The following is a 27,335-nucleotide window of genomic DNA, read 5'->3' on the forward strand; positions in this document are numbered from 1 at the left end:
GCGCTTTATATAGTGGTCAACCTTACTACCTTCATGCCTTCTTGGTTGAAAAGCCAAGTCTGCATAAGAAGGAAACAAACTTGCGCGAAGGATTATTTCTTCTCCACCCCACTCTGAATGCAACGAGGCCAAGGCATGGCCGCTCGACCACGTGCTAGCCATAGATAATTTCAATTTTGAAAAGGAACTCCGAAGGAAGGATGTGCACGGCTTGTGTCGATCTAGTCTGTTGCAACCTATCACCGCCTGGACGATGCCACGACAACCTATCACCGCCTGGATGATGCCACGACATCTCCGACTCCACTGTTATGAAAGTGAAAACATAGCACATGAACCCATCAAACACGTCACTTAGCCACTACAAAAAACCCTTGGTGATGTCGCATGCCATGATTCTTATTTTCACACAAGTCATCATGCCAACAACCTGCATCACCCATAGGGAATGCACAAGAGGGATGCATGTCTTTCTTGGCAAGCAAGGTGCCACTGTAAGACACGAAGCCATCCTCCAATCCGGCAAGCCTTATCCAAAGATTTCATCCAAAGACCAAAGCTTACAAGTGGACAATGATGCCCTTAGGCGTTGATGCGAGCAAAGTTTTCGCTCGAAGCACCTTTGACCAAGGATCCCTACACAACCATCCAGGGCAGCAACCACCGGGTCGTGGCCATACTCCTAACTCCGAAGACCACATTCACAAGGCCAACAGGCCCTACAACGTCGTTGGCTCTCGCTCCAGCCCGCTTACTCGCAAGCCTCCCTCACAAAACCGTGCGGCCGCCATGAAGGAGAACCCACAACCCCCTCCTCCGCCATCACATTCACAGTCACCAAACACAGGCACAAAAGTACAAATTGGGAGAACCAAAAAAAAAAAAAAGAACTCGACACCATGGACATGTCGCTAGTAAAGGCCGAAAATGTCGAAACAATAAGCCACTGGATCAGGACCCATCTATTAACGAGATTAAAACACCAATAACCTCCTGACATTTCGGCAATGGAGGTGACAGATGATTACTTTGTACGACACCGGGATGCTCATGCGAGAGACACCGCCTAAAGTGCCTGCGTATCAAGAGAACACCTTTGTGCATTTGTAATCAAAAACTGTGTTGCTTAAGTAATACTCCCTTCATTCACAAATATAAAATGTTATAATTTTTGTGTGAATCTGAGATGTATATAGATACTTTTTTTATAGACCTGTTTTAGTGTATTTGTTCACTGATTTTAGTCCGTATGTAGTTCAATATTCAAATGTCCAAAACATATTATATTTATGAACTGAGGGAGTAGTATTTTATAGAAAAATTAACGCCCCCAAGTATTGAGAAGCGGTGCAACTATCCATGCATATGATCGATTCGCGTATACAGTGCGGATTTGGTGGAGAATAGTACATATCCAGAAGAAAATACAGAAAGGCATTTACAGATTAATGTGAGATCTTTACTTATACTCTGATATGCAAACGTGAGCCAGTGAAGAATATCTTTGTTTATTCAGTCTGAACAATCTTCTGCACAGACAAAAAGGAAGGCCAAGATGGCAAAACACAGAAAGAAAGAAAAAAATTAAAAGAAAACTTTCCACGAATCTCCACGCTAAGTCTCAGGGATTTAACAATACCGTTCTTAGTAGCAAGACATGAAGTCCAGGGTCCGAAAGAAGCATACTACTCCTAGAAAGAAAGAAAGAGTTCAAGTTACTCATCTATTCCAAATGACAGGATGCTAGCATGCAGCTAATGTCAGGATGGCTAGGCACACTTTGAGAAGTGCGTCTCTGAAGGTCCCACCTGTCAATTGACAAAAATCTGAACATGTAAAACCCTCTATTTTACTGAAATAAACCCACCTTCCTGACAGGTCTGGCACACATAGGTACAGATTTCGTACAGGGTTTACCAAATTCTGGAGCGAAAGACAGTTATCCTGGTAGTGGTGGATGGGCTGAACAAATATTCCCACTTCATCCACACGTCCCATCCTTTAAACTACTCCCCCAGTTTCTAAATATAAGTCTTTTTAGTCTATATAAATATATATATCCGTATGTACTCCCTCCGTCCCATAATATAAGAGCGTTTTTTACAATACACTAGTGTAAAACCCGCTCTTAATTATATTATGGGATAAAGGGAATAGTTTGTATTGGAATCTCTAAAAAGACTTATATTTAGGAACGGAGGGAGTACAATACATGGCATGCTCATTGGCATCATTTCGGACAGGGGCAGAACATAGCAGACAGAAGCCAACTTATCTGAAGTTAAAAGAATTTGCTGCAAGATCAAAACAGATCAAACGTTTTTCTGACAGAACTGGCACGTATCAAAATTCAACCTTACTCACCAGCATGTCTCCTATCCACGCTAGGAGATGCTGGAGGTAGTTCTAAAAAAAAGGGAGATGCTTAAGGTTCTCCCTGCCACCATCACCTGCTCTTTTGGCAGTTCATCAGCACAAAGGTTCTGAACGTGAGCTTCGACCAGCCAGGAGGAAGATATAGGGCTGAGCAGTTCAATATGCCGAATCTTCCCTTAATGGAGGACGCCTATTTTTATACGATGACCTATTTCTATATGATGACCTATTTCTTATATGATGACAGTGAATATAATGACACCTGCAGTATGACAACAGCTTGCAACCTAGAAACAGATCATCTAATGGTATAGGTACAGCAACTAGAGTCACAGTCAAGCTCCAGGCCGGCATAGCGTGCAGATCCCAGTGCGGAGGCAACTGGTGTCACAGCAACAATATCTGGTTCTTTTGGGGAAAAAAAGGATTGACTTAGGATGTTTATTAAGGGTAGAAGTCTGTGAATCTCAAAGTAAAGGCTGTTATCAAGATGTGCATAGGCAACTGAGATTTGCCTATCCATGTCTGGATCACAATAGCCAAGAGTGAGGCACCTTTCTTCGGATCAGAGGCTAACATTTTTTTCACCGGAATGATGAGAAACTAAACTCATGGAATAATTACTTCAGACGATTGCCAACTCAGTGAATCCTTCATCCAACGCATCTCGAAGAAATTAAGAAAAAACGAAAATGGCACCAGGCAGGCAGGTGCAGCTCAACATTCAGCATTCAGTAGCCAGGACCAGATAAAAGTTCAACACAACATAATAGACACGGATTAGCAAATTACGCAGTTAAATTCCTGCAAGCCCACTGCACAGTTCACCGGTGTGTGCTCCATAGTACGAAGAGGGAGCACAGCAAAAGGACACCCAACAAGTCATTTCATCTCAGCCACACGCAACAGAAGAACGCCCAACAAGCCATCTCTGCCTCTCTAGATACCTGCGGAAGAATAATCAATGTCATTGGTCAAACAAGTCTGTACTGTAACTTATATCTCACAATTTTTGTATCATTCAGCCTAGTTTTTTTTTCATGTAGTTGTCTTCAATTTCCATCCGACGTGTATATCATCTTGAGAAGCATCAACACTGCAGCTATGCACTAGTACTAACACTATACAATTAATTCTTGAATATGCCAATAGACAGCCAACGATAAAATTTGGTTCAGTTATTATGTACAAAAGAAGTACTGATCTTTTTGTCATTTAGGATGTCAACAGAGTAAATAGATAAAGAGTTACCCACCTCTGACTCGAAACATATAATTTCATAATAAGAGTACGAGAATTGCAAAAATGACAGGATTGCTAAATTTTCTTTTGCCTTTTGACAAAGGAGGCGCACCACCATCTTCAACTAACGGAACAAGACCGTGATACAGCAGAATCACCTCGCTACAAACAAAGTGGCTAGCTACCACTAAAACACGTTTTACCAAATCGTAACCATCACATAAAAGCCGACCACAAAAGCATACATAAAGAGAATAGCCTACTTTCATTATGAACAAAAGAAACAACTTATATGGCACCACTTTGTTAGCTTAACACGAAAGGATGTGAACAGCATCTAATCAGCCAATTAAAAATAATATATTGGTTTGCTAACCCAACAATGTAAAGGCATGTTGTTACCTGCAGCATAGACACTTTCGAATGGATAATAGAGAGTCAAGATGCGGCTATTGGGAACTTCCTTGACCTGCAGTGACTCAAGCTGGATCTTGAAGTCACCAATAGTTGTCCGTAGGAACACCACATTATTGTACTCAGCAAAACCTTGTATCATTACAGGCCCTCTATACTTCTTTGAATTCATGGAAAGTAGCTTATCCAGTTCAATAGTTCTTCCCAACAACCATGAAGCAACACCATCAGAATTAGTCTCCCTCTTCCATAACTGAGCCCTTAATTTTGAAAGAAATAGAATACCAAGGCCACCACCATCTGCGCGCATAACCTGGAGTTGACCAATATTATTCTTGGCAATATCCACTGGCGCTGGTATCACAGCTAGGATCTGCCTCTCCAAATCAAACTTAAGGATCCCATCCAATGTGCAAGTTCCTGCCGATATGTGCCTAAGCAACCAATAAAGGGAATGCCCAACTAGAACACTGACAGTGAAGTACATGTTAATCTTGTTAGGAAGTTCACCCATAGAAGCTCTGGATGGCAGCGGTGTTGAGATTCTATCACCCCAACCGCCAGTCTCTGATGAGTAAACACAGGCGATTGCCCGCGTGTGTTGTTGTTTGTCGACCTCTGTGCCTACCAAGACCACCTGGAAGTGTTGGATGTCTCCCGCAGCACGAAACACCGACCCGCTGATCGGGGTCACTTCCGCATCGAACAAGGGGGGGACAGGTAGGCGGTGCTTCTCGCCGTTGAAGGGGTCCCGCACCAGGATCTGCTTCTGCGATTTGAGGAAGATGAGTACGAGGCCATGGCGGCATCCCAAGGGTATGAAGCAGCCCAGGCCGTCGTCCTCGTCGACGCACGAGGGGAAGCGGCCATCCGGGACACGATTGGGGGGATCCATTACAGGTTTGAAATTGAAAGGGTTGAAGAAACCGAGGAGAGGAGGGTTGCGGCGGTGGTGGAGAAGGAAGCGGCGGGAGAAGCCCGGGTCAGAGATGAGGCCGAGCCAGCGCTTGGAGACGAGGGAGGCGCGAGGGAGGGAGGACGGATCTGGCGAGAGGCGGAGGAGGATCTCGGAGAGGAGGTTGTCGTCCTCCAGCGGCGGGGCGGCCGCCGGTGAGCGTGGGCGGCGGCTGCTCATGTGGGGAATGGTGGTGGTGGAGTCGAAGCAGCAGCCCACGATGGTCGGGGAGAGAGAAAGAGAGAGAGCCCACGAGAGCTCAAGTAAAAGAAAGCCCACTGCACACAACCAGCATACCCAGATTTTTTTTCTTACTTTTATGATTGATTTTCTTACGCGGTTTCAAATTTATTTATCAACTACTGCACGGAACAACTCCCGTAAAAATGTACACACAACCATTCAATGGCAATCCAAGAAAATTTTAGGGCACCCTACACTGGCATAGCCACGTCATCACAAAATCGACACACGGACAGAAGAAAACTAAAAGGAGCCGCCACTACCGCCATTGTCGTCACCTATCTCATCACGGCTCAGCGATCCTAACTTAAGGACGGACAGACATGGAAGCGCTTTTATATAGTGGTTAGTCTTCCTATCTTCACGCCTTCTTGGTCGAAGAGCCAAGTCTGCGAAGAAGCAAACAAACTTGTGCGAAGGATTTTTTTTCTTCTCTACCCCACTACGAATGCAACGAGGCCAAGGCATGGCCGCTCGACCACATGCTAGCCATAGATAATTTCAATTTTGAAGAAGAGCTTCGAAGGAAGGATGGCTTGTGTCGATCTGATCCACTGCAACCTGCACAGCCATCCATGGCAGCAACCACCAGCTTGTGCCCATAGTCCTAACTCTGAAGACCACACTCACAAGGGCCAGCAAACCCTACAACATTGCTGGCTCTCACTCCCACTCACTCGCAACCCTCCCCCGCAAATCGGTGCTGCCGCCATGAAGGAGACCCCCAACCCCCTCCTCCGTCATCACATTCGCAATCACTAGATGGGGACAAAAGTACAAATCGCAAGAACAAAAAAAAAACGAACTCATGGTGCTAGAAAAAGGCCTAAATGTCGAACAATAAACCAATGAACCAAGACCCATCTACTAATGAGATAAAAACACCGGTAACCTCCTGACATTTCGGCAATGGAGTTGAGAGATAATTACTTTGTACGACATCGGGATGTCCATGCGAGAGACACACAAATCAATAATAGCCATGTAGTCTCAGGTGTGGGGTTTTATGCAGGGTTTTGTACTGATCTGCGTGTCAAGAGACCGCCTTGTACATTTGTAATCAAAACCTTGTTGCTTAATTAATACTAGTTTTTTCAAAAAAGGTAAACACTCCCAAGTTCTGAGAAACGGAGTGAGTATCCATGCATGATCGGTTCACGTATACAATGAGGATTTGGTGGGAAATAGTACACCTCAGGAAGCATTTTCAGATTAATGTGAGATCTTTACTTATACTCTATGCAAACATGAGCATTGAAGAATATGTTGCTTTCTTCAGAGTCTGAACAGTCTTCAGCATGGACAGAAAGGAGGGCCAAGACTGAACCTGAGATATCCTGAAGCAACTGACGGTAAAACGTGCATCAACAACCGAATTTGTCATCTGTTGTTATTGTTCATGATGCATTATCCCATTTGGATCTTAAATTTTGTACTTAGTACACTAGTATCCTAGCTACAGCCGAATTCGCCTTGTTTTGCTTTTGCCCATTGTTCACTCTGCAATATAATCGTGCAGCAGTGACAGTATCTTCGTTTCATTTCGGTTGGTTTATTTCTAGCAAGGACTCGAGAGGCCGGTTTCTAAGTCAAGGATCCGAATAAAGCCTACTAGAAAGAGTTCAAGTTACTCATAGATTTGAAATTACTAATTTTATTGGCTGGTAATGAAGGTACAGATTGAGAAGTACAGTACATCTCTGGATGCCCCATCTGTCAACTGACAAAAATCTGAACATGTCAAACCGCCTTCCTGAAATGGCCCGGGCACACATTGGTACGTAATTGGCACACTTCATATGCCCACTTCACATGTCAAAATCCAGAGGGTTTACCAAATTCTCAAGGGAAACAAGTTATCCTGGTAGGGGTGGATGAACTGACCAAATATGCCCACTTCATTCATCCCCATGTCCCATCTTTACACTGTCCTTCAAGTTGTTCAACTGTTCAGTGACCATGTTTTCAAACTACATGGCCAATGCCCATTGCCATCAAGAACTATTCAAAACTCTCCAAGTGAACATCAGGTTCAGCACTGCTCACCACCCGGAAACATATTGGCAAACAGAGCATGTGAACTGTTGATATCTTCACATTATGGTTCTCCAAAAACCAAAGACCTGGATGAAGTGGCTTTCTCTCACTGAATATTGGCTTCATAGTTCATACCACTGCTGTCTCGGGTGTAATCCCTTTGAGGCATTCTTTCATTGGTGAAGTAGCTCCCATGAAACTCTGATGCTCGAGCCAATTTAGCAGAGAGAAACCAGCTTATCTGAACTTAAAGAGAATTTGCCGCAAACTCAAACCGGGTGAAATATTTTGCTGACGGAACTGGCATATCAAATTCAACCTTACTCAGCTGCCTATCTTTTATCCTTGCCAAGAGGCGCTGGAGGCAGTTCTTTTGACAACTCTTCAGCACAAAGGTTATGAACGTGAGCTTCAAGCACCCAGGAGGAAGACATAGGGCTGAGCAGTTCAAGATGCTGAATCTTCCCTTAATGGAGGACGCCTATTCTTGGATGATAACAATGAATAAATGACACCTGCAGTATGACGACAGCTTGCTACATAGGAACATTATCATCTCATGGTACAGGTACAACAACAAGAGTCACCGTCAAGCTTAAGGCCATCAAGTCATCAACCATGGCGCCTCAAACTATTAGCTGGTCGGAAGGGAGAAGTTACCCCAAATTATGATTCAGCTCGCTCCATGTTGTATATCGGGTAAAATAAAATATACCCACTAAAAGATGTTTTATCAAATCATAACCATCACATAAAATGCCACCACACAAACATCCAGAAATAAGACGCTAGAACAATATTGATATATGTTGAAAAGATCATCAAGTAGCAAACAAAACAATTTATATGGCACTACTTTAAATTGTTTAGCTTAACACAAAAGGATGTGAGCGCCATTCAATCAACCAATTATAAGTAATATCCTGGTTTTTCACACACACAATGTATATGCATATGCTGTTACCTGCAACATAGACACTCTCAAATGGATAATAGATATGGGATTTTACAACTTCCTTGAACTGCAGTGACTCAAGCTGAAGCATGAAGAAGCCAGCAGGTGTCCGTATGAACAACACATTATTGTACTCGGCAAACCCTCGAATCATTAGGGGTGGCCCTCTCGTCTTCTTCTTTGGATTCATGGGAAGTAGCTTATCTAGTTCAATAGTTCTTCCCAGCACCCACGAAGCAACGCCATCAGAATCAGTCTCCGTCTTCCATAACTGGGCACTAAAATTTGACAGAAAGAGAATGCCAAGGCCACCACCCTCTGCCCGCATAACTTGGAATCGGCTAATACAATTATTGGCAATATCCATGGGCACCGGTATCACAGCTAGAATCTGCCTCTCCAAATCAAACTGAAGGATGACATCCAATGTGTAAGTTTCTGCTGATGTATCAGTGAGCAACCAGTAAAGCGAATGCCCAACCAGCACACTAATAGTATACCACATTCCAAAAGTGGTGGAAAATTCGTCCATAGAACTCGAAGACATGGGTGGAAGCGGTGTCGACATGAGATTGCCCCATATGCCGATGTCAGATGAGTAGACGCGGGCAATTGCCCGTGTATGCTGCTGGTTGTTTGTCTCTGTGCCTACCAATACCACCTGGAAGTGTTGGATGTCTCCAGCAGCGCGAAACACTGCCCCACTGATCAGGGTCTCCTCCACATCGAACTCCGGGGGAACGGGTAGGCAGTGTTTGTCGCCGTTGAAGGGGTCCCGCACATGGATCTGCTTCTCCGAAGTCTCCGATTCGTGGAAGATGAGTACGAGGCCATGGCGGCATCCGAAGGGTATGAAGCAGCCATAGCCGTCATCGTCAGTGTGCTCGTAGGAGAAGCGAACTTTTGGGACACGATTGGGGGGATCCATAGGTTCGAAGTACGAGCTCTCGAAGAAACCGAGGAGAGGAGGGTTGCGGCGGTGGTGGAGGCGGAAGCGGCGGGAGAAGCCGGGGTCGGAGACGAGGCCGAGCCAGCGCTTGGAGACAAGGGAGGCGCGAGGGAGGGATGACGGATCTGGGGGGAGACGGAGGAGGATCTCAGAGAGCAGGTTGTCGTCCTCCAGCGGTGGCGCCGCCGCCGGCGAGCGTGGGCGGCGGCGGCGGCTACTCATCTCGCCCTCGTCACAGCTCATAGGGAAAGTGGTGGGGTCGAATATGCAGCCCACGATGTGGAGTGACACCGAAGAGAAGACAGACGTGGGCTGCTGCACTGAAGCCCACAACTCATTTTTGCTTTCGGCAGAGAGAGAACCCACGCGATAAAGTAAAAGAAAGCCCAGCACACACAACCATCATATGTTCCCCTAAAAAAAAAACATAACCAGCATATGCAGATTTTTTTCACGCTAAAAAGACGCAGATTTTGTGTGTGCGTTTTTTTATCTAAATCTAAGCCGTAAAATTTGTACTCCCCATAACAAAAATGATGGAATGAAGAGAGTAAACAGAACCAACACAAATACAAGGTTCAACGGTGAGACAAGCTAGATCACCGCATCATAGACTAGCACGGCCATGACATCACTAAGTCGAATAGACCGAAAGAAGAACACTCAAAGAAGCCACCACTAAGCCATCATCCTCGCGCACCGCATTGTGGTCTAGGGACTCTAACTTCACAACAGAGAGACACGGATGAGACTCATGCCAAACCATGCCCACTCGACTACAAGCCAACCGTGCATAAATTTTAACAATGGACATCGAAGGAAACATGTGAAGGCTTCCGACGGGTCCAAGGTATTCACCCAAAGACCAATGCTTGGAGCACCACCCACAAAACCTCCCCGCACAATCCAAACTTCGAAGACCATGCCCACAAGGCCAACAACCCCTAATTCGTCTTTGATTGTCAGGCTTATTGACTCCCCTCCCTCGCGAATGTGCGCCGCCACCATGAAGAAGAACCACCTTCTCCACTATCACACTCACAATCACGAGGCAATGGACAAAAGTGCAAATCATGAGAACCAGAAAAACAAGACAAACTCTATACCATGGGCCTGCCACCAAAAAATGTGTCTATCCACAAGATAAAAGCACCACTAGCTTTCTCACAGTGATTGTGGTGAACACGCCAAGATTGCAGTGGAATTAGAAAATACTCCCTCCAACCATAAATATAAGATGTTTTGGATATTCAATATAAACTATATACAAACTAAAATGAGTGAACATAAATCCAATTCAGAAAAAATAGAACATCTTATATTTGTGAACGGGAAAGTAATTACTATGTATGACACCGGACGTCTATGCTAGAGAAATACTCCTACAAATCAATAATGGCCGTGTGCGTGTAGAGACGTAAGATTGTGTACCGACCTGTGAATCATAGACCACCCCGCGCCATTGTAAAAAAAAAACCTTGTTCTTAATTAATAGAAATTATTATAAAATAAATACTACTCCCCCTTCGATCCATATGACTTGTCGCTCACTTAGCACCAAGTATTGTGAAACCAAGTGAGTATCCATGCATGATCGATTCACAAAGTGAACATTTGGTGAGAAAATAGTACTCTACATCTCAGGAAGAAAAAACACAAGGCATTTACAGATTAATGTGAGATGTATACTCATACTTTGATAATATGCAAACGTGAGCCAGTGCAGAATAGATGTGGAAATCCACCAACAATAACCGAAGTCGACCTCCCCCCTCCCCCCCTCCCGATAGCTCTCGCGACCGCGTCGCCCCCGTGGGCGACCGGTCGCGCCCCGGTCCCTCTTCCCCCAACGCCCCCTCACCCCTTCCTCCCTGCCGCCATCGTTGGTGCCCGTCGCTAGGCCTGGCCCGGGCGACGCTGGCGGCGGCGGCCCCCCGGCCTTTCCCCTCTCGGGTGCTCTCCGGCGCGGGGCGGAGTGGCTCCACGGGGTGTTCCTCGGCGGTGGAGGTCTGGCGTGGCCACGGGGCATCCTGGCGCGACGCGGGAGATCAGCTAGACGGTGGGGTGGCGCGGCGGCGCGGCTTGGCGGCACCCGCTCGGCCCAGATCGGGGCCCTTTGGGCCCCATCTAGGTCTGGGCGGGCCGACGGTGGGGCGGGTCTGCGTCGCAACTTTTGGGAGGCGGGGGAGCGACATTGGTCTGTGGGGTGCTGGCGGCGCTGTTGCCGCCCTGGTGCACCGTGGCCGGCGGGGCTTAGCGGGCCTGATTCAGGCCTGTCCGGGCCAGGGGGTGGCCTGGTATGCCCTGCTACCGCGTCCGGACGGCGACCGCGACAGTGCCGGGCCTCCCGCACGACGGTGGTGGAGGTGGTTCCCTCCCATGTGGCTACGGTGCTGCTCCTCCCGTCGCCAGGCGCTTCTCTCCTAGTCCTCTTGTCCTCGTGGTGGTGATCTCAGTGAGGCGGCGTGGGTGGCGTCGTGACCGTGATGGCGCATGTTGGTGGGCGGCGAGTTGGCTGGTTGGCTCTGGTCCGGTTGGGCGGTGTGGTATGGAGTACGGGAGAAATCCTTGCCGGGTCTTCTGGCTCCGATGTGGCGACGCCTGAGGGTGTCGCCAGTCCTTCCTGGAGGGTGTCGGTGGTATCCATTCCCTACTCCCCTCCGCGTGCCGGGGGAAACCCTAGGACTCGTCCGGGTAGCATCGTCGGCGGCGGCGCATTCTTTCTTGGAGGTGCTCCTTGGTATGCGGCAGATTGGAGCCTTGTATCGTGATGGGTCGATTCTGGAGGGCAAAGACTGAAGCTGAGATATTCCGAAGCAACTCAGGGTGAAACGCGCATCTGACAGCCGAATTCATCTTCTGTTGCTATTGTTCTTGGGTCCGAAATTCTGTATCTAGCAACAGCCAAATCGTCTTGTCTTGTTTTCGTCCATTGTTCAATCTGCAACGTTGCAGCGGCGACAGTATCTTCATTTCATTTCCGTTGATTTATCTCTAACAAAGACTTGACGGGCCGGTTTCAAAGTGGCAAACATGGGAATCCATGGTCTGAAAGAAGCCTACTAGACAGAATGACAGAATTCAAGTTACTCGTCAATCAAAATGATAGGATTTTAGCATGCAGTTAATGTAACTTTGTACTAAATCAAGGACACATATTTTTTGAGACGAAGGGAGTAGATGGCAACACCACAAGATTGTCCACTCGAACTCTTCAATACAACGGCAAATTACCTTATGATTAACAGAAACTCACAACAGTAATAGGTAAAGTCCTTGTCGAATCGACCAAACACAAAGCTCAGTTTGTGGTCCATCAACCACACACACACACACACACACACACGCTAGGTTGTATGGTTGATGCACACGACAGGCACAAACAACCCTTTTATTACAAACCAACAGAGGCCAGCCAGCCAGCCAGCTTGATCGTGAACACCACATCTAGCTGGAGCTGGACAAACCAAGCAAGCAAGCAACCCAGTGCTGCTTGCTTGGTTGACACACCAATCCATAAGATACCCACATCAGGCATAGCTTGGCTGAAGAAAGCGCGCCGCAGATGGAGCTTGTAACAAACGCACCGCCAATGTGAAACACACTTGAGAGGATTTTTGTTCTTGTTGCAAAACACACTTTCAGAGAGTTGCGAATGAGGTCACAACTTAATTGTAACTCCAATTTAATAGACTGATGGATGGTCCATGCAGGCCGACGTCCTTTGCGTCCAGATTACCTAGGAAATGAAGAACGGAAATGGAAGACATTAGTAACACAGTACATCAAGAATACTTGCTCCCCCTATTTTTATGAATAGGAGAAATTAAATACATGTCCGAATGAACCGCACCTCAGAACGGATACCCTCGGGAGGGTCACCTTGTAGTAAGCCGAGTGGCGTGTCTCGAAGAACGCCGGCTCATGGTTGCCCTCAGAGCGGTCCCACTCGAGCCTGTCCCACCAGTCCTTCTCGCAGTCCACCAGTGGCTTGGGACCTTGGCGTGACACGGCCGGTAGGCGTCTTAGAGCCCAGCAGTCCCTGAGGCTGATCGTCTCCAACGCAGGTGCGGTCAACCTGGCCTTGCATATCTGCTTGAGCTTGTGCAGATGGTATAGCTTGATGTGCTTTAGCTTACTGAATGTGACACCAGATGCTATATCTTGAGGGCACTTGTCGTTCAGTGGGAAAATATGTTGGAGGTTACCACAATATGCAATCTGAATGGTCTCCAAGTTTGGCAATGTGAAGGAAATGGGAAGGACGTCTCCAGCCTAGGACAGTTGTGCAGGTATATGTGTTGTAGCACTACAAACTGATGCCAGTGATACTCACTGCATGTACCCCAGATGCAATAGGCCACTGCGAGATCAGATGCAGAAAATATCTTTATTGAACTAAAGCTACTATACCCACCCCATTTAGGGAACGCAGTGTGCAGCTTGGGGCACCTCTCAATATGACTCCATTCTAGATGGGCCCAATATTTGCCTGCCGCTGAAAGGATGGTTGTGACTGAGATATTGTCATGCACATGCAATGATTCAACTTTATACTCCATGAAACCTCTGAAAGCTTCGTTGTCATTCATACTGTCTAAATGGTGGCTTCCTTCACCTATCTCGATATGAACACCCAAAGGATAAAGTTGTCGGTGGTCCCACAACAAGGCCGAGCAAGTTACAATATCCCTGTTAAGGACAATATCGTTGCATGGGAAGAAGGTCCCCGTTGCAACCAAACCCTCTGAGCTAGGCCCAATCTCCTTGATCCCTCTGGTGACATTTACTTGGCTTTGGTGTGTAGAAGAGATATGGAGGTACACTTTGGTGTTACTCGGAATAATCCGATAGAGTCCATTTATGGTGGACCAAATGAACCTTCCATCTGGAAAAGCCATAACTACCTCATAGGCAGAGAACATCTGTTCTCCAGAGTAAATAGCTGATGCAATCTTCCCCCGAGTGTCTACATGCAGAACTCCCAATGAACGGTTTCTTTTAGTCCAGGTTAGGCTACGGAGTTGCTCACAGCCCACAAGGAATACCTTCTTGAGCTGCGGGATATCCATTGCACTGAGGTCAAGTGATTTAACGGCTGTGCCAGAGAGGTCCATCTCCTCAAGATTGGGCAATGCATGCAAGAACATGTGCAATCGAGCACAGCCCTTTAGCGAGATCCTTCTCACCCGGGCTTCTTGAACTAAAGCAGTGCGAGACTTGGGCCGTAGTTTCTCTTTTGGTAGCTGTATAGGATGTGTCCACTTCTCTGCTGGGCCATAACCATCGAAGCTAAAACTCTCGAGCAGTGGAGGGGCTCCTTCGAGTGCAACATGCTCCAAGCTGGAACAACCATCAAGAACAAGCATCTTCAAATTTCCTGCTGATGACATTGCAGGCAGGGATTCCATATGAATGTTACCCGACAAGTCAAGGAGTTCCAGATTCATCATATCAACGGAACAACAAGTGTCCACTGTGATCACGTCTGAGGATTAGGTTACGCGAAGCTTGTGAAGATTCTGCAGCTTTCTCCATGCATGACTTAATTATGGTCCTCCATGAGACACCCTTGGTATTTACCTCCATGAGATTGGTCATCATCTCTATCATTTCTGCCAACAAGACAAAATCTGTGAAGCGTATGTCAAGAACCAATAGGTTCAGTAAACATAGCCCTCCTCCTTGCTCCTTCCCTGAGTTTGTGCAATGATCAAGCCAAAGGAATCTTAGGCTGTGGCAGCATCGGAAAGGAGGGGATGCAAAATCAAAGTTGCACCTGCAGAGTTTTAGCACGCGGAGGTTGCTGGCCAGTTTAAACAGATCATTGATGGGCATTAAATGGCCAAGGTTTAACTCCTCCACGATTGCCCTCTGCATAGCTCTTCTATTTTTCCATAGAGAGCAATCTACATGGATAATTTTTCCGAATTGCTCCCTCGTGTCAGGATCACTTCTTCCGGATTTCAGGAGTTCAGCTGTAGCTCTAAGAACAGCAGAGGCTCCTACACCATTGCCGAACCAGCCACCAAAGAAGAATGATTTAGTTCTACGAGTGTACTCTAAGTGCAACAGAAAATCAAGCAGCTTTCCGGGGCGTCATCAAGACCGTCTGCATACTGTAGTAATGAACAATTGTCAGACATGACGATGAATCCAGTCTGGAAGTTTAAGAATAAACTGAAGTAATCTATAAATGCTCAAAATAACTGATTTGTATATACCGATAGAGTGTGTGTGTGCTGTGTGTAGCTTAGAAAGAAAGAAAAGCGGGGCAAAAGCCTTTTTCGGCGAAAGAAAGAAAAGAAGAAAACAGGTGCACTTTGGTAATGCTAGATGTTAGGTGCCAGATTGTTGCAGTGTGGCCGATTACCAGCATGGTACACACATATGAACAAATCAAGTTTGAACAAACTATTACCTCCATCCCAAAATTCTTGTCTCAGATTTGTGTAGATACAGATGTATCTAGTCACGTTTTAGTGTCAGATACATCCATATCTAGACAAATCCAAGACAAGAATTTTGGGACGGAGGGAGTATTATATAAGAGAAAAATAACTCCCAGTCCACGAGGTTAGCAAAGGAGAGAGGTACTGACCAGTCTGTCTGGACGAACCATTTTGATCTTCTCCAAAGAAAGTAGTAGCCGATACTACTACCAGCAGCAGAAGAAAACTATGATGGTTGGGCATACATATCTAACCCATCGCCTGCAGATTACATTACTAGCTACTCGGCTCCACACAAATGTTTCTGATATCTAACACCACAAAAACAGAAGCAGCAGCATCAATTATATATATGCGTGCCTATTCATATGCACAGAGAAATATGTTACCTGGTATAGTGGTGGTGTCCTCTTGCTCGAAATTGAAGAAGATTTGATGCCGTGGCAGCAGAGCTCTGGCTTTGGGAGTAGCTGTGAATGCTATGGCAGGTCGACAGATAGATGAGGCTGAGAGCTACATACGTTGCTTTGCTTTGCTTTCTCTCCCCAGATTAAAGCATCTCTCCATGGTTCCTTGCTTGCATGTTACTGATGCACTTTGTCAGCTTTTCCTTTTTTTATTCCTTCTTCTTTGCTTCTTTTTCTTTATGTAGTAGTATAGATAGATGCAAAAGGACTGGTAACAACTTGTACAATATCGTTCTGTTTCCTTAAGGATTAGCTTAACTAGAGGTAAAAACAAAAGTTACAAGATGGTCACTGATAGAAAAAAATTAGGCCCCTACTTTCTCCCATTTTGATTTGTTGCTGCCTATGCCTGCTCTCAGGAAGGGACACACATGGCTGGGCAAGTGCTTTCAATACTTACTATTTTTCTTCAGAAATAGTATAAAAAAGTCTATTGTGAAATGGAGCAACTACCAGTGAACAACAATTCATATAGCAATTTGGTGCAAACTATTATATCTCAGGATACAAAAGCTTTAGGTATCTACAAACTAATGTGACTTTTTTTGCAAACAAAATATAATGTGAGCTATTCGATCATATTTTGATATGCAAATGTAGTTAAGGCAACAGGCTAAAAATGATGTACTATCAAATAGGAGTACGCACAATCTTAAAAAACATGGCATATTTTTATATGTCCATCAGTACTGATCAGAAAATGGAAAGCAAGACTAAACTTGTTGTTTTTCCTGCTCAAAAGTAACTGACAGTAACATGCAACGGTACAGACGAACTCGAGTGACAAAGATCATCAGAGTACCATGAGAAGCATCAAAACTTAATATGCTCCAACATTACAACAAAATATTAGCTACCACCAACTCAAAAGCCGGATGTATCTCCAAGCACTTCTGCTTTTGCAGCAGTGTTCACATGAACTCCAGAGTTCAGAATGAATACCAGGCAGATGTTTGTGCACCTACTGCACGTTGATAAAATATCCAGCCTTTTATCAGGACTAGTAAGGAAATAAACAATGATCTGAGTTATGACCTGATGTACTCTGTTTCTGCTGCATTTGCAATTTTGCATGCTTGCATTTCAGTCACCGCATCCCAAGGTAAAAGAAAAAGAAAAGTGGTACCAGGCAGGCAAGCAGTTGCAGTTGCAGTTCAACATTCAGCATTCATTAGCAAGGGCCAGATAAAAGTTCAACATGACATAATAGATGCGGATTAGCGTATTACGCGGTTAAATTCCTACAAGCCCATGCACAGTTAACCAGTGTGTGCTATGTAGTCCCAAGAGGGAGCAAACCACAGAAACACCCAACAAGCCATTTCTGCATCTCATTCTCAGCAACACGGAATGGAAGAACCTACCTCCCCCACAAGCCATCTCTGCACTCTTGATAATACCTGCAGAGTAATAATCAATGTCGACGATGGTCAACAAGTTTGTACTCTTAGTATCCCACAGTTTTCGTATGATTTAAACATACTAACATTAGCTTCTGCTACTAATTAAGAAAGGAAGAGAAAGACCAAGTCCTTCCACAGTAGGCCTAGTTTCACCTTCAAGAGAGTAATTAGCAAGATCCACCAAAGAGACGGAATTACAGGCTTTATTGGCCGCCGCATGAAAGGATTTCAAGTTTACATCTCCAAAGCGGACTCAGCTGATAGTGCAACTATATTTCCAGTAGAGCTTAATGTGATTTTTTTAATGACTCCTCTAAAGTTGCTTTTTACGACTATGTTCCAATTTGTAATAAGCAACGAGAGGCGGGAAAGATTTCTGCTCCAGATTTGAAAGGCTCTTCTAATGTTTTAGAAATTATAAGAGATGTGCCTCTGCCGTCAAAGTCTTTGCAAGGGAGACTCCGAGCTTGTTGGAATACCTCTATGAAGCCGGGGTGGTCTGAATGGACAGAAGAGAAGGGATGTATCCAAGGTGAATTCTGAAATAGGTTTAACAGTGGTATTAGGGAAGACCATAGTCCAGCTAGCCAAGGTCAAAAATAAATATATTCATATTTATCTATTGTTTGTGAGAAAAACAACATAGAACCTTCACACAGTATAAGGTAAACAGTTCTCATTTTGGATTTAAATCTCATATGTATAATTCAGTTACAAATCAAGGGTGAAAAATTATAATGAGAATATTATAAGTTCAATACTATCTCGAACTTGTACTTGTAAGATTTATTTTAATGTTTGGCATGTTTTCAATATCACATAATCAGTTTGGACGCCCAAAAATAAATTATAGAGATGTTGAAAATAATCAGATATATCAAGTAAGATCACTAAAATCTATTTCCTTCAGAAGACTATTGCATTTTGTTAGACATTGCGGTCATGCTTTTATGAAAATTAAAATCCAGCATGGTATTATTTGTTTCTTTATCTATCAAGTGGCAGCTGACTACACTCGCCTTTAATCGGTATTGGATAAAAACCTCGATGAATGTGGACCCTTCGATCATACAATTGACAGTCCATAACTCGAGAAAATATCAACATCTAAAAAAACACTAGAAAGAGATAATATAAGTGAGTTAGAATGACAAACAAAAATACGCTGATAAAATATTTAGGCAAACTGCCTACAAGGCTAAGATTGTACAATAATTGCAACCGAGCACTAGGTATTACAACAATCGCAAATGAACAGCAATATGAAATGCAATCTATATAGGCCCGAGTTAATAAACGAAGTTCGAAGCCAAATGCTCGGGTATTGTTGGGTATCAATTACTTGTAGAGGGGACAACATAAGAATCACACTTGGATCTTATTGAGTAGTAGCCACAAAAATAGCAAATGCAATGTTGCAGCCAGTAAAAGAAAACAGAAAATATCAATTAAGCAAAAGAAAGGGAAATATTCCATTCTGCTACTACTAAAAAGATAAGCTTACTCCCTCATTTAATACATCACAATAGCATATCGACCAATCATCTTATGTATTGTGCAAAAGTTCAGCTCCATCATGTCCACCACCAATGCTCGTTCCTACAAGGGGAAATTCCAACCATTATGTGTCTCATCTTGAGAAACATCTGCACTGCAGCTATGCACTAATACTACCAGTTGTATCAGATTATTGGGCATTGATGAGATATTTGGATAAACTCACATATGTAATTTGAGGAAAACAACTCAGGTTTGATACATCATGACGAGTAGATAAACAAAACCCCTACTCTCTAAGAAAGAGAATATTCTTGAAACAATAAATACTCACTATTGCCATAAAAATGAAGAATATGCACACTCAGACAATTAGCTAACCTGAAGGGAGAAGTATGCTTAAGCTCGCTCCATAGTAAGAGTATGAGCATGAATTTTGAGTCGCTCGACTAGTCGCGCGACGACTAGTCTATGAGTCGCAAAAATATGGTCGACTTAGCTTAGTGTCGACTCGCGACCCTGAGTCGCGACCAGTCACAACGCAGGCTCGACTTCTTCCGAGTCGCTGCCCCAGAGCGACTCGCATGAGTCGCGACTCGAAAACCATGAGTATGAGAATAGCAAAAAACAGCGTTGCTAAATTTTATTCTATTTTTGACAAATGAGATGCACAACCGGTTTCAACTAAGGGAACTCAAATCAAGATAGAGTAGAATCACCTCTCGAGAGAGCAGAACTGGTTAGCTACAGTCAAAGATATTCTTTCCAAATCATAACCATCACATAGAACACCACCACACAAACATCCAAAAAGAAGACTCAATCGCTATATGTTGAGGAGATCATCCAGCAGCAAAGGAACCGATTTATATGGAACTACTTACACTTGTTAGCTTAACATGAAAGGATGTGAACATCATTTAATCAACCAATTATAGATATTATCTTGATTTTGTTATACCTACTACAATGTAAAGGCATATGCTATTACCTGCAGCATAAACACTTTCAAACGGATGATAGTGAGCCCACTTCTTGGTCTTGGAAACTTTCTTGAACTGCAGTGGCTCAAGCTGGATCATGAAGAGGTCGGTAGGTGTCCGTAGGAGCAGCACATTATTGTACTCAGCAAACCCCACTATACATTGGTGCCATTTTCTCTTCTTCCTTGAATCAATGGAAAGTAACTTATACAGTTCAACAGTTCTTCCTAGCACCCATGAAGCAGCACCATCACAATCGGTCTCCACCTTCCATAATTGGGCACTGAAATTTGACAGAAAGAGAATGCCAAGGCCACCACCCTCTGCCCGCATAACCTGGAATCGGCACATGTTTTCCTTGGGAATACCCACTGGTACTGGTTTCACAGCTAGGATCTGCTTCTCCAAATCAAACTCAAGTATGCCATCCAATAGTAGAGTTTTTGCCGATGTGTCATCGAACAACCAGTAAAGGGAATGCCCAACTAGCACACTTATGGTAAAGTACATGTGACTCTTGGTGGGAAGTTTGGATGGAAGTGGTGTTGATATGCGATCACCCCATATGGCAGTCTCCGACGAGTAAACGCGGGCGATGGCCCGTGTATGTTGCTGCTTGTCTGTCTCTGTGCTTACCAAGACCAGCCGGAAGTGTTGAATGTCTCCGGCGCCGCAAAAAACCGCCCCTTTGAACGGGGCCTTCAGCCACTCCGGGGGAACGGCTAGGCGGTGTAGGTCGACGTTGAAGGGATCCCACACCAAGAGCTGGTACCGCGCTGATTGGTACATGAGTAGGAGGCCATGGCGGGATCCCATGGGCATGAAGATGCCGCCGCCATTTTCGCGGTCAAGGCACAAGGAGAAGTAGCCATCCGGGACACGATTGGGGGGATCCATTGCAGGTTTGAAATTGAAAGGGACGAAGAAACCGAGGAGAGGAGGGTTGCGGCGGTGGTGGAGAAGGAAGCGGCGGGAGAAGCCCGGGTCAGAGATGAGGCCAAGCCAGCGCTTGGAGACGAGGGAGGCGCGAGGGAGGGAGGACGGATCTGGCGGGAGGCGGAGGAGGATCTCGGAGAGGAGGTTGTCGTCCTCCAGCGGCTGCGCCGCCGACGAGCGGGAGCTGCGGCGGCGGCGGCGCCTACTCCTCTCGCTCTCGTCATAGCTCATGGGGAAAGTGGTGGATTGACCAGAGAGACGAGAGGAGTCACGCTGTCATTGAGATAGAAGCCCAAGACTCATTTCTTTTAGGTATAGAGAGAGAAAGAGCCCACTACAGCTAAAGTAAAAGAAAGCCCACAGCACATAAACACAATGCGCAGACTCCTTGCCTTTTTTATTTTCTGAAGTTCTTTGTAGGGATTATTTTCTGAAGTTATAACCCTTAACAGTTGTACAAACTTACAACTCCCCTAAAATCAACAAAATAAAAAAAAGTTTCAGTGGTGAGCCAAGTTAGATCCCTGGGACCATAGACCACACGCTATCATAGACAATTTCCAGATTTGACGATGAGCTTCGAAGGAAATATGTGCATGGCTTATCTGCTCTAATCCGCTATAACTTACTCCCTCCTCAAAACCTTAGGCATATAAGCTTTTGCATGCAATTTCATAATCTAAGGCGCACATGCCTTTTTCTCTCATTCAGTTAGAGCCATCACCAACAAGTCCTAGTTTTTTTTGGAAAGGAAAACAAATAGCTACATGGATCTCTCGTGCAGTTAGCTCATAGCGCCCTCTTCGTTTGAGATTGGATCGCTCAAATGAACCTACGCTAATTTTCGCGCTGAATCTAATACGCCTAACATTATGGGAAGGAGGGAGTATCAATTTCTAGAGGATGCCATGACATCTCCGACCGCACTGTGACGCAACAGAACCAGAGCACATGAATCCATCTGACACATTATGGAGCCAACTACAAAAGCCCTCCCAGTTTGTTTTTCCTCAATAATGAACTTTTTATGATTGTTTCACACAAGCCATCACGCCAACAACCTGCATCTCCTACTAGCCTCCTACCAACCATGATGTCATGTACATCCATCCCCACAGATAATGCACAAAGAGAGACTTCCTCCGTCCCAAAATGTAAGACCAGTTTTGACACTACGATAGTGTCAAAAATAGTCTTACATTTTGGGATGGACGGAGTACAAGTCTTTCATCCAAGAAGGTGACATCATGGGACGCATTGTCATCGTCTGATCCGGCAAGCTGAATCCAAGGCTTTCACCCAAAGATCAATCTATCTACCATCTACCACTACATATAAATGCGCGAGCGTGGGCGGCGGCAGTGGCTCATCTTCTCACAACTCATGCTGGAACTGCCTGGAAGCAGCAGCCCACCATGTGATCTGACCAGAGCGAGGAGGACTGAAGAAGAGTCAGGCTGCCGCTGAGATTGAAGCCCAAAACCTCTTCCCTTTCCGGGAGAGAAAGCCCACTACATGAGTTGGACTTCAATCTTATAGAAACGGTTATTTAACAGTCCAACAGCCCCCCAAAAAACAGTCCAATATCTTATAATTGTGATATCTAAAAAAATATCTTATAATTGTGAATGGAGGGAGTAGTATACACATGTTTTTTTAAGCTAATAAATTGTGTCATTTTTCAATCAATTATGGTGCAAAACCTTTTTTGTTTTCATACTATGGCGAGCCATTCAATTAGTGTTCGTTTTTCAATTAACAAGTTACAACTATGGTGTGCCATTTTCTGTTTTCAGACGGGTCCTTCAATCCAGATGATGAAATCTCATATTCCTTCCATCCCAAATTATATGAAGTTCAAGTTTTTTCTTATGTGAAACTTCTTGACAAATCTATAAAAACATATTTATTTATTTTTTTTGCGAGAAAATTTCCGATCTATTCATCTTCAATCATGGCAGTACAACGAATACCAGAAATAATAGAAATTACATCCAGATCCGTAGACCACCTAGCGACAACTACCAGCACTGAAGCGAGCCGAAGGCGCGCCGCCGTCATCGCCCCTCCATCGCCGGAGCCGGGCACAACTTGTTGTAGTAGACAGTCGGGAAGTCGTCGTGCTAAGGCCCCGTAGGACCAGCGCACCAGAACAGCAACCGCCGCAGATGAAGAATAACGTAGATCAGAAAAATCCAATCCGAAGACACACGAACGTAGAACATATTAATACCTACAACAACATATATATATTTGTATGATGAATCTAACGAAAATAATTTGGTGTTAAATATGTTTTTATATAACTTGATCAAAATTACAGAAATTTGACTTACAACAAAGCTAGAACTTTAAATGATTTTGAAGGGAAGGATTGATTATAAGAAAGCATAGCGCTATCTACCATGCTTGATTTTTGTTCGGCAGTTATTTCTCATGTGTGCACATGTTTTTTGCACCTGTCTTGTGCAAATCCAAGCTGACAAGTAACGAGAAGTTGTTATAGAGGTCGAGGTTGATGAAACTGATGGAGCAATGGAAAGACTGTACTCCCGCAAAAAAAAAAAAAACTCGTTGGACTAAGGGCATGTACAATGGTTGATAAGGTAGTCTTATCTTAAATATTGCATGTAATTTAGAAATGACAAAAAAACATGTCTACAATGGGTCATCTCTTAGCTTTATCTTCAATAACTAGTTATTCCTAAAAACATGGTGAGACATATTGTGCTAAGAGATCATCTCTTGCCTTCTCTTAATTAAGAGAAGACAAGCCTTCTCTTATGATTTCTCTCTCCTCCACCTCATCATTTATCCTACGTGGCATTGCTAAGATAGAACCATTGTACATGCCCTAAGTACTGTTTGTGAGATTATTTTATGATTACCTGTCTAGCATACGTCTATTTGGTGCTTTGACCTGACCCGGCGAAAAATTGGTTATGGAACAATATACTCTACCTTCTAGATTGAGGTTTCTAAAATTATGTTGTTTTTCTATACTAGTAAGCATGCACGTGCAACACATGCATTATAATCTGCAATAAAACATCTATTTTGAATCTTATTTCTCTTTTAGTGAGTTGTTTTACCGAGCCATTTAAGAAATCGAACACCATTGCACGCCACACCCTCTCCGAGTCTAGTAAATGTTTGGTCTATTTCCTATTATTTGTATTCAGAATAGTTCATAACAAACATCAACTACTTTTGATAATAATTGTTGCCATGGTGGTCTTTCGATTCCACCTTAGGGTATCTTTGATCCAGAATATTTTCATTAAAAAATCAGAGGGTTGAATCCATATGATTTTTTTTCTAGGCACTCTTATTATATGAATGAATTAATCCTATAAAAAAACTCTACAGATTCTTTTGCACTACATTCCTTAGGAAGTTTCATTCCACACTAACCTCTTAGAACGATCCTTCATTTTTTTAAATTGCATTCTAACTAAAGTAGCTTGCTCACAAATTTAACTGAAAATCAAATGAGCAAATGCCACATATGGACCAAAGGAATAAAATTCCGGTATGTTGTTCACATAATGTAAGAAGATCGTTTAAGTGAAAATCAAATGAGCAAATGCCACATATGAACCCAACGAATAAAATTCCAGTCCATTGTTCACGTACTGTAAGAAGATCATGTGCTGGCATTGAATGTAACTAAATTATGCAGTGCATGCAAGGTATTTTGTTTGTTTGTGCATTTGGGAAGGTCACGGGCAATGATGGTTGATAGATGCTAAGGGGAAAATAAATCAATAGGGAGAAAGATTAATGGCAAACAATTCTCAATAAAAAAATGATAGTAAAATAATTCGAACTTGTTTGTTGGTCTGCATCTATCAAATAGAATTGAAAAACAAAAAAAACTAAACTATGTAAGTTGTGTCTTCCTAAGCATATAGGTAGCTGAAAATGTAGTGAACATATTTTGTTCACAAACGTAGGTTCATAAGAAGACAGAAGGCACACATACTTCCTATATTCCAAGCAGATCAGGCATAAAGTTTCTTTGGATAACTAATCTTGTCTATGATGACTGTCTCATGTGAAATTACATTAAGTTTGCCTAGAGACCATTAAAAGTTGCCAACTATGAATGATCCATAAACAAATACATGCATGTAGTGGTAGAATTGTATGATAGATACACACATCTTTGTATAACTGTTCTCGGCATGCATGCATATTGTTCTGAGTGTCGACGGTTCTGAAGAAATCCGTACTTGAACATCCATCCTGATGGTCATGAAGAAATCCCATATAGCCGCAGAACTTGTCATGCAAAATTCAAAAAGGGGCAGCTCCTCGCCTACATGCTGGCATGCTGATCTATCCCATATAGATGCAGAACTTGTCATGCTGATAAATCCCATATTTCTCTTTCTTAACATATACACATTGCTTCTCTGTTTTTTGAACACACAAAATGTGTCATTATATTTACAAATACGAAACTGAACCAATCACTGATTGCAAGCACTCCTCAAATCTGGATATTACATAATTCTGAACATAAATTTCTCAAGTTTACAAAAGTTTCAGAGAGAGAGAGAATCCAGTCCTTGTTGATGCTTGAGGTGCTGAAGAGGAGCAGCAGCTGTGAAGGCTCAGAGAAGTAGCAGCTGTGGGGTAGCAGGGAGAAAAGAAGCAACAACAAGTTGGGGTTCAGAGAAGCACATCAAAGGGAGATTCAGAGAGGAGTAGATGGGAAGTAGCAACAACGGAGAGCAGAAAGAGATTAGGATTAGCAAGGGGCAACAGGATTAGAGGGGCAGCAGCAGTATAGAGAGTAACGAGAAGAGAGGATACATGAATTTGTCTCTTCTTTCTCCCTCTTGTTTCTCTTTCTTTTTCCTCAACAGAGAGTCGTGGCCCTCGTGGAATTGTCAGATCCGCCTACATCCGATCCATTCCCAGCGGCGCTGGCCCTCGCGAGCTCCTCCTCGTCCTCCTGCATCGACCCGAGCGTCCATGGGCGGCTGCTGCGTATGCAATGACCGCGGGCGAGCGTGCGCGTCCGACGCATCCGGCGCCGCCGCCTGCAACGACCGCTTCTTCCGCGTGTCCCCTCATTCTCCTCATCTTGTCCGGGCAGCATGCCGCCCGCACCTGTCATGTTGCTCGCTGCCTCGTCGGGCGACCATCGCGGCGTCACTGCCCGAGCACCGCCTCACACGCTAGCGGCGGCACGTCCTCCGGTGAGCCTCTCGTCTCCCGCTCGCAAGCTCCAGCTGCTACCGCCCCCGGCGTTCTCTATCGAGCAGTGGCGCCGTCGCCAACCGCTTGAGGCACCGCGTTGACCGTGCTCCACCTCGCCGCGTGGCAGCAGCCGTCCCCGCCGCCGGCAAGGCTGCCGCCCCTCACCGGAGCACACGCCCTGGCGAGGCGTCCTTTATCCTCCATAACAACAAATGCATGCAGACTATGGAGGCGTCGATTGGGTGAGGAATTGATGCGGGAATATCCGGTTTGCATGGATCACGTACGCCTGGTTGCAAGCATTAGCTATAATAACATCGCTATTAATTAGGGATTAATTGTTGATTTCTTTATCTATTTGGGAGAGAGATTTCTGGTTGAGAGAAACTTAAGGGGAAGTTTTGGTCTGCAGGTGGAGTGGTGGTCAGCCTATTATAATTGCTAACTGCACCCCTGCTAACTCATTAGATCAATCCAATCTGTTAGATTTCATTGATTTAGATAATCGGATGGTGCTGATTAACCGGTGTACACTTAACGGGGTGCACGTAAAAAAGTTCTTGTTTGATTGTTTAATAGTAGTGAAGATGAAGAAAATTTGAAAGCTTAAAATAGCATGTGTTTTACGGGATTACAAATAATGTGACTATGAATACGACTACTTTACTAAACCAAATAAAGTATGAGTTTCGAGCGTTGGTTAACGGTCTTAAGGAATATACCGGAACCAAAGAAGTTAGTTAATTTCAGTGACATGCAAGTGACAATCAGTCGGTGAAAAGTACTCAACCGCGTGGCTTGAGAAATCATATTCTACATAATGCAGCATTCCTTACTCTAGGTTTCTATATATGCACAATGGTTGCTCACAACGACAAAGTTAAGGCTCAAAATTGTCCTACCATTCTCTTTCAGCACCTTCAACAACTCTGGTTGTTTTTTATGCCTCATAAAGCAGCAGTAGATACCACTTGGTATTGGATCACTAGTAGAAAAGGCCCATTTGTTCCGGTTCATAAGGCCCATTTGTTCCGGTTCCCAAACCGGGACTAAAGGGTCGGTACTAAAACCCAATACCTTTAGTCCCAGTTCGCCTACGAACCATGACAGATGGGGCTCTACGTGGCCGCTGCGGCTTGCCCAGGCAGGAGGGCCTTTTGTCCCGGTTGGTGGCACCAACCGGGACCAAAAGGCATCCACGTGTCAGCAGTTCAG

General features: G+C 44.4%; 3 protein-coding genes and 1 pseudogene across 3 annotated transcripts; all 4 read right to left on the reverse strand.

The window, feature by feature from the left end:
• Positions 1 to 2,159: 2,159 nt before the first annotated feature.
• Positions 2,160 to 5,211, reverse strand: LOC123133559 (uncharacterized). The gene is made up of 2 exons (XM_044553028.1): positions 4,021 to 5,211; positions 2,160 to 3,323 (listed from the first exon to the last, which is right to left on the reverse strand). The coding sequence occupies exons 1-2, from the start codon at positions 5,165 to 5,167 to the stop codon at positions 3,316 to 3,318; spliced, it is 1,155 nt and encodes a 384-aa protein (XP_044408963.1). The 5' UTR covers positions 5,168 to 5,211; the 3' UTR covers positions 2,160 to 3,315.
• A 1,731-nt stretch (positions 5,212 to 6,942) lies between these two features.
• On the reverse strand, positions 6,943 to 9,417 carry LOC123133560 (uncharacterized). The gene has a single exon (XM_044553029.1). The coding sequence runs from the start codon at positions 9,412 to 9,414 to the stop codon at positions 8,134 to 8,136; it is 1,281 nt and encodes a 426-aa protein (XP_044408964.1). The 5' UTR covers positions 9,415 to 9,417; the 3' UTR covers positions 6,943 to 8,133.
• Positions 9,418 to 12,246: 2,829 nt separating this feature from the next.
• LOC123135911 (uncharacterized) lies at positions 12,247 to 18,256 on the reverse strand (annotated as a pseudogene).
• Positions 18,257 to 18,334: 78 nt separating this feature from the next.
• Positions 18,335 to 21,176, reverse strand: LOC123135912 (F-box protein At5g03970). The gene is made up of 2 exons (XM_044555156.1): positions 19,982 to 21,176; positions 18,335 to 19,092 (listed from the first exon to the last, which is right to left on the reverse strand). The coding sequence occupies exons 1-2, from the start codon at positions 21,138 to 21,140 to the stop codon at positions 19,040 to 19,042; spliced, it is 1,212 nt and encodes a 403-aa protein (XP_044411091.1). The 5' UTR covers positions 21,141 to 21,176; the 3' UTR covers positions 18,335 to 19,039.
• Positions 21,177 to 27,335: the final 6,159 nt, after the last annotated feature.

This window comes from Triticum aestivum, chromosome 6B (assembly GCF_018294505.1).
Source record: "Triticum aestivum cultivar Chinese Spring chromosome 6B, IWGSC CS RefSeq v2.1, whole genome shotgun sequence".
NCBI lineage: Eukaryota > Viridiplantae > Streptophyta > Magnoliopsida > Poales > Poaceae > Triticum > Triticum aestivum.

Bases quoted from the DNA above. Each gene is read 5' to 3' on its own strand.
- LOC123133559 (XM_044553028.1), bottom strand. From the start codon at position 5,167: ATGAGCAGCCGCCGCCCACGCTCACCGGCGGCCGCCCCGCCGCTGGAG.
- LOC123135912 (XM_044555156.1), bottom strand. From the start codon at position 21,140: ATGAGCTATGACGAGAGCGAGAGGAGTAGGCGCCGCCGCCGCCGCAGC. The intron at 19,093-19,981 runs GTAATAGCATAT...TTCCCCTTGTAG, and splicing joins TGAAAGTGTTTATGCTGCAG to GAACGAGCATTGGTGGTGGA.
- LOC123133560 (XM_044553029.1), bottom strand. From the start codon at position 9,414: ATGAGCTGTGACGAGGGCGAGATGAGTAGCCGCCGCCGCCGCCCACGC.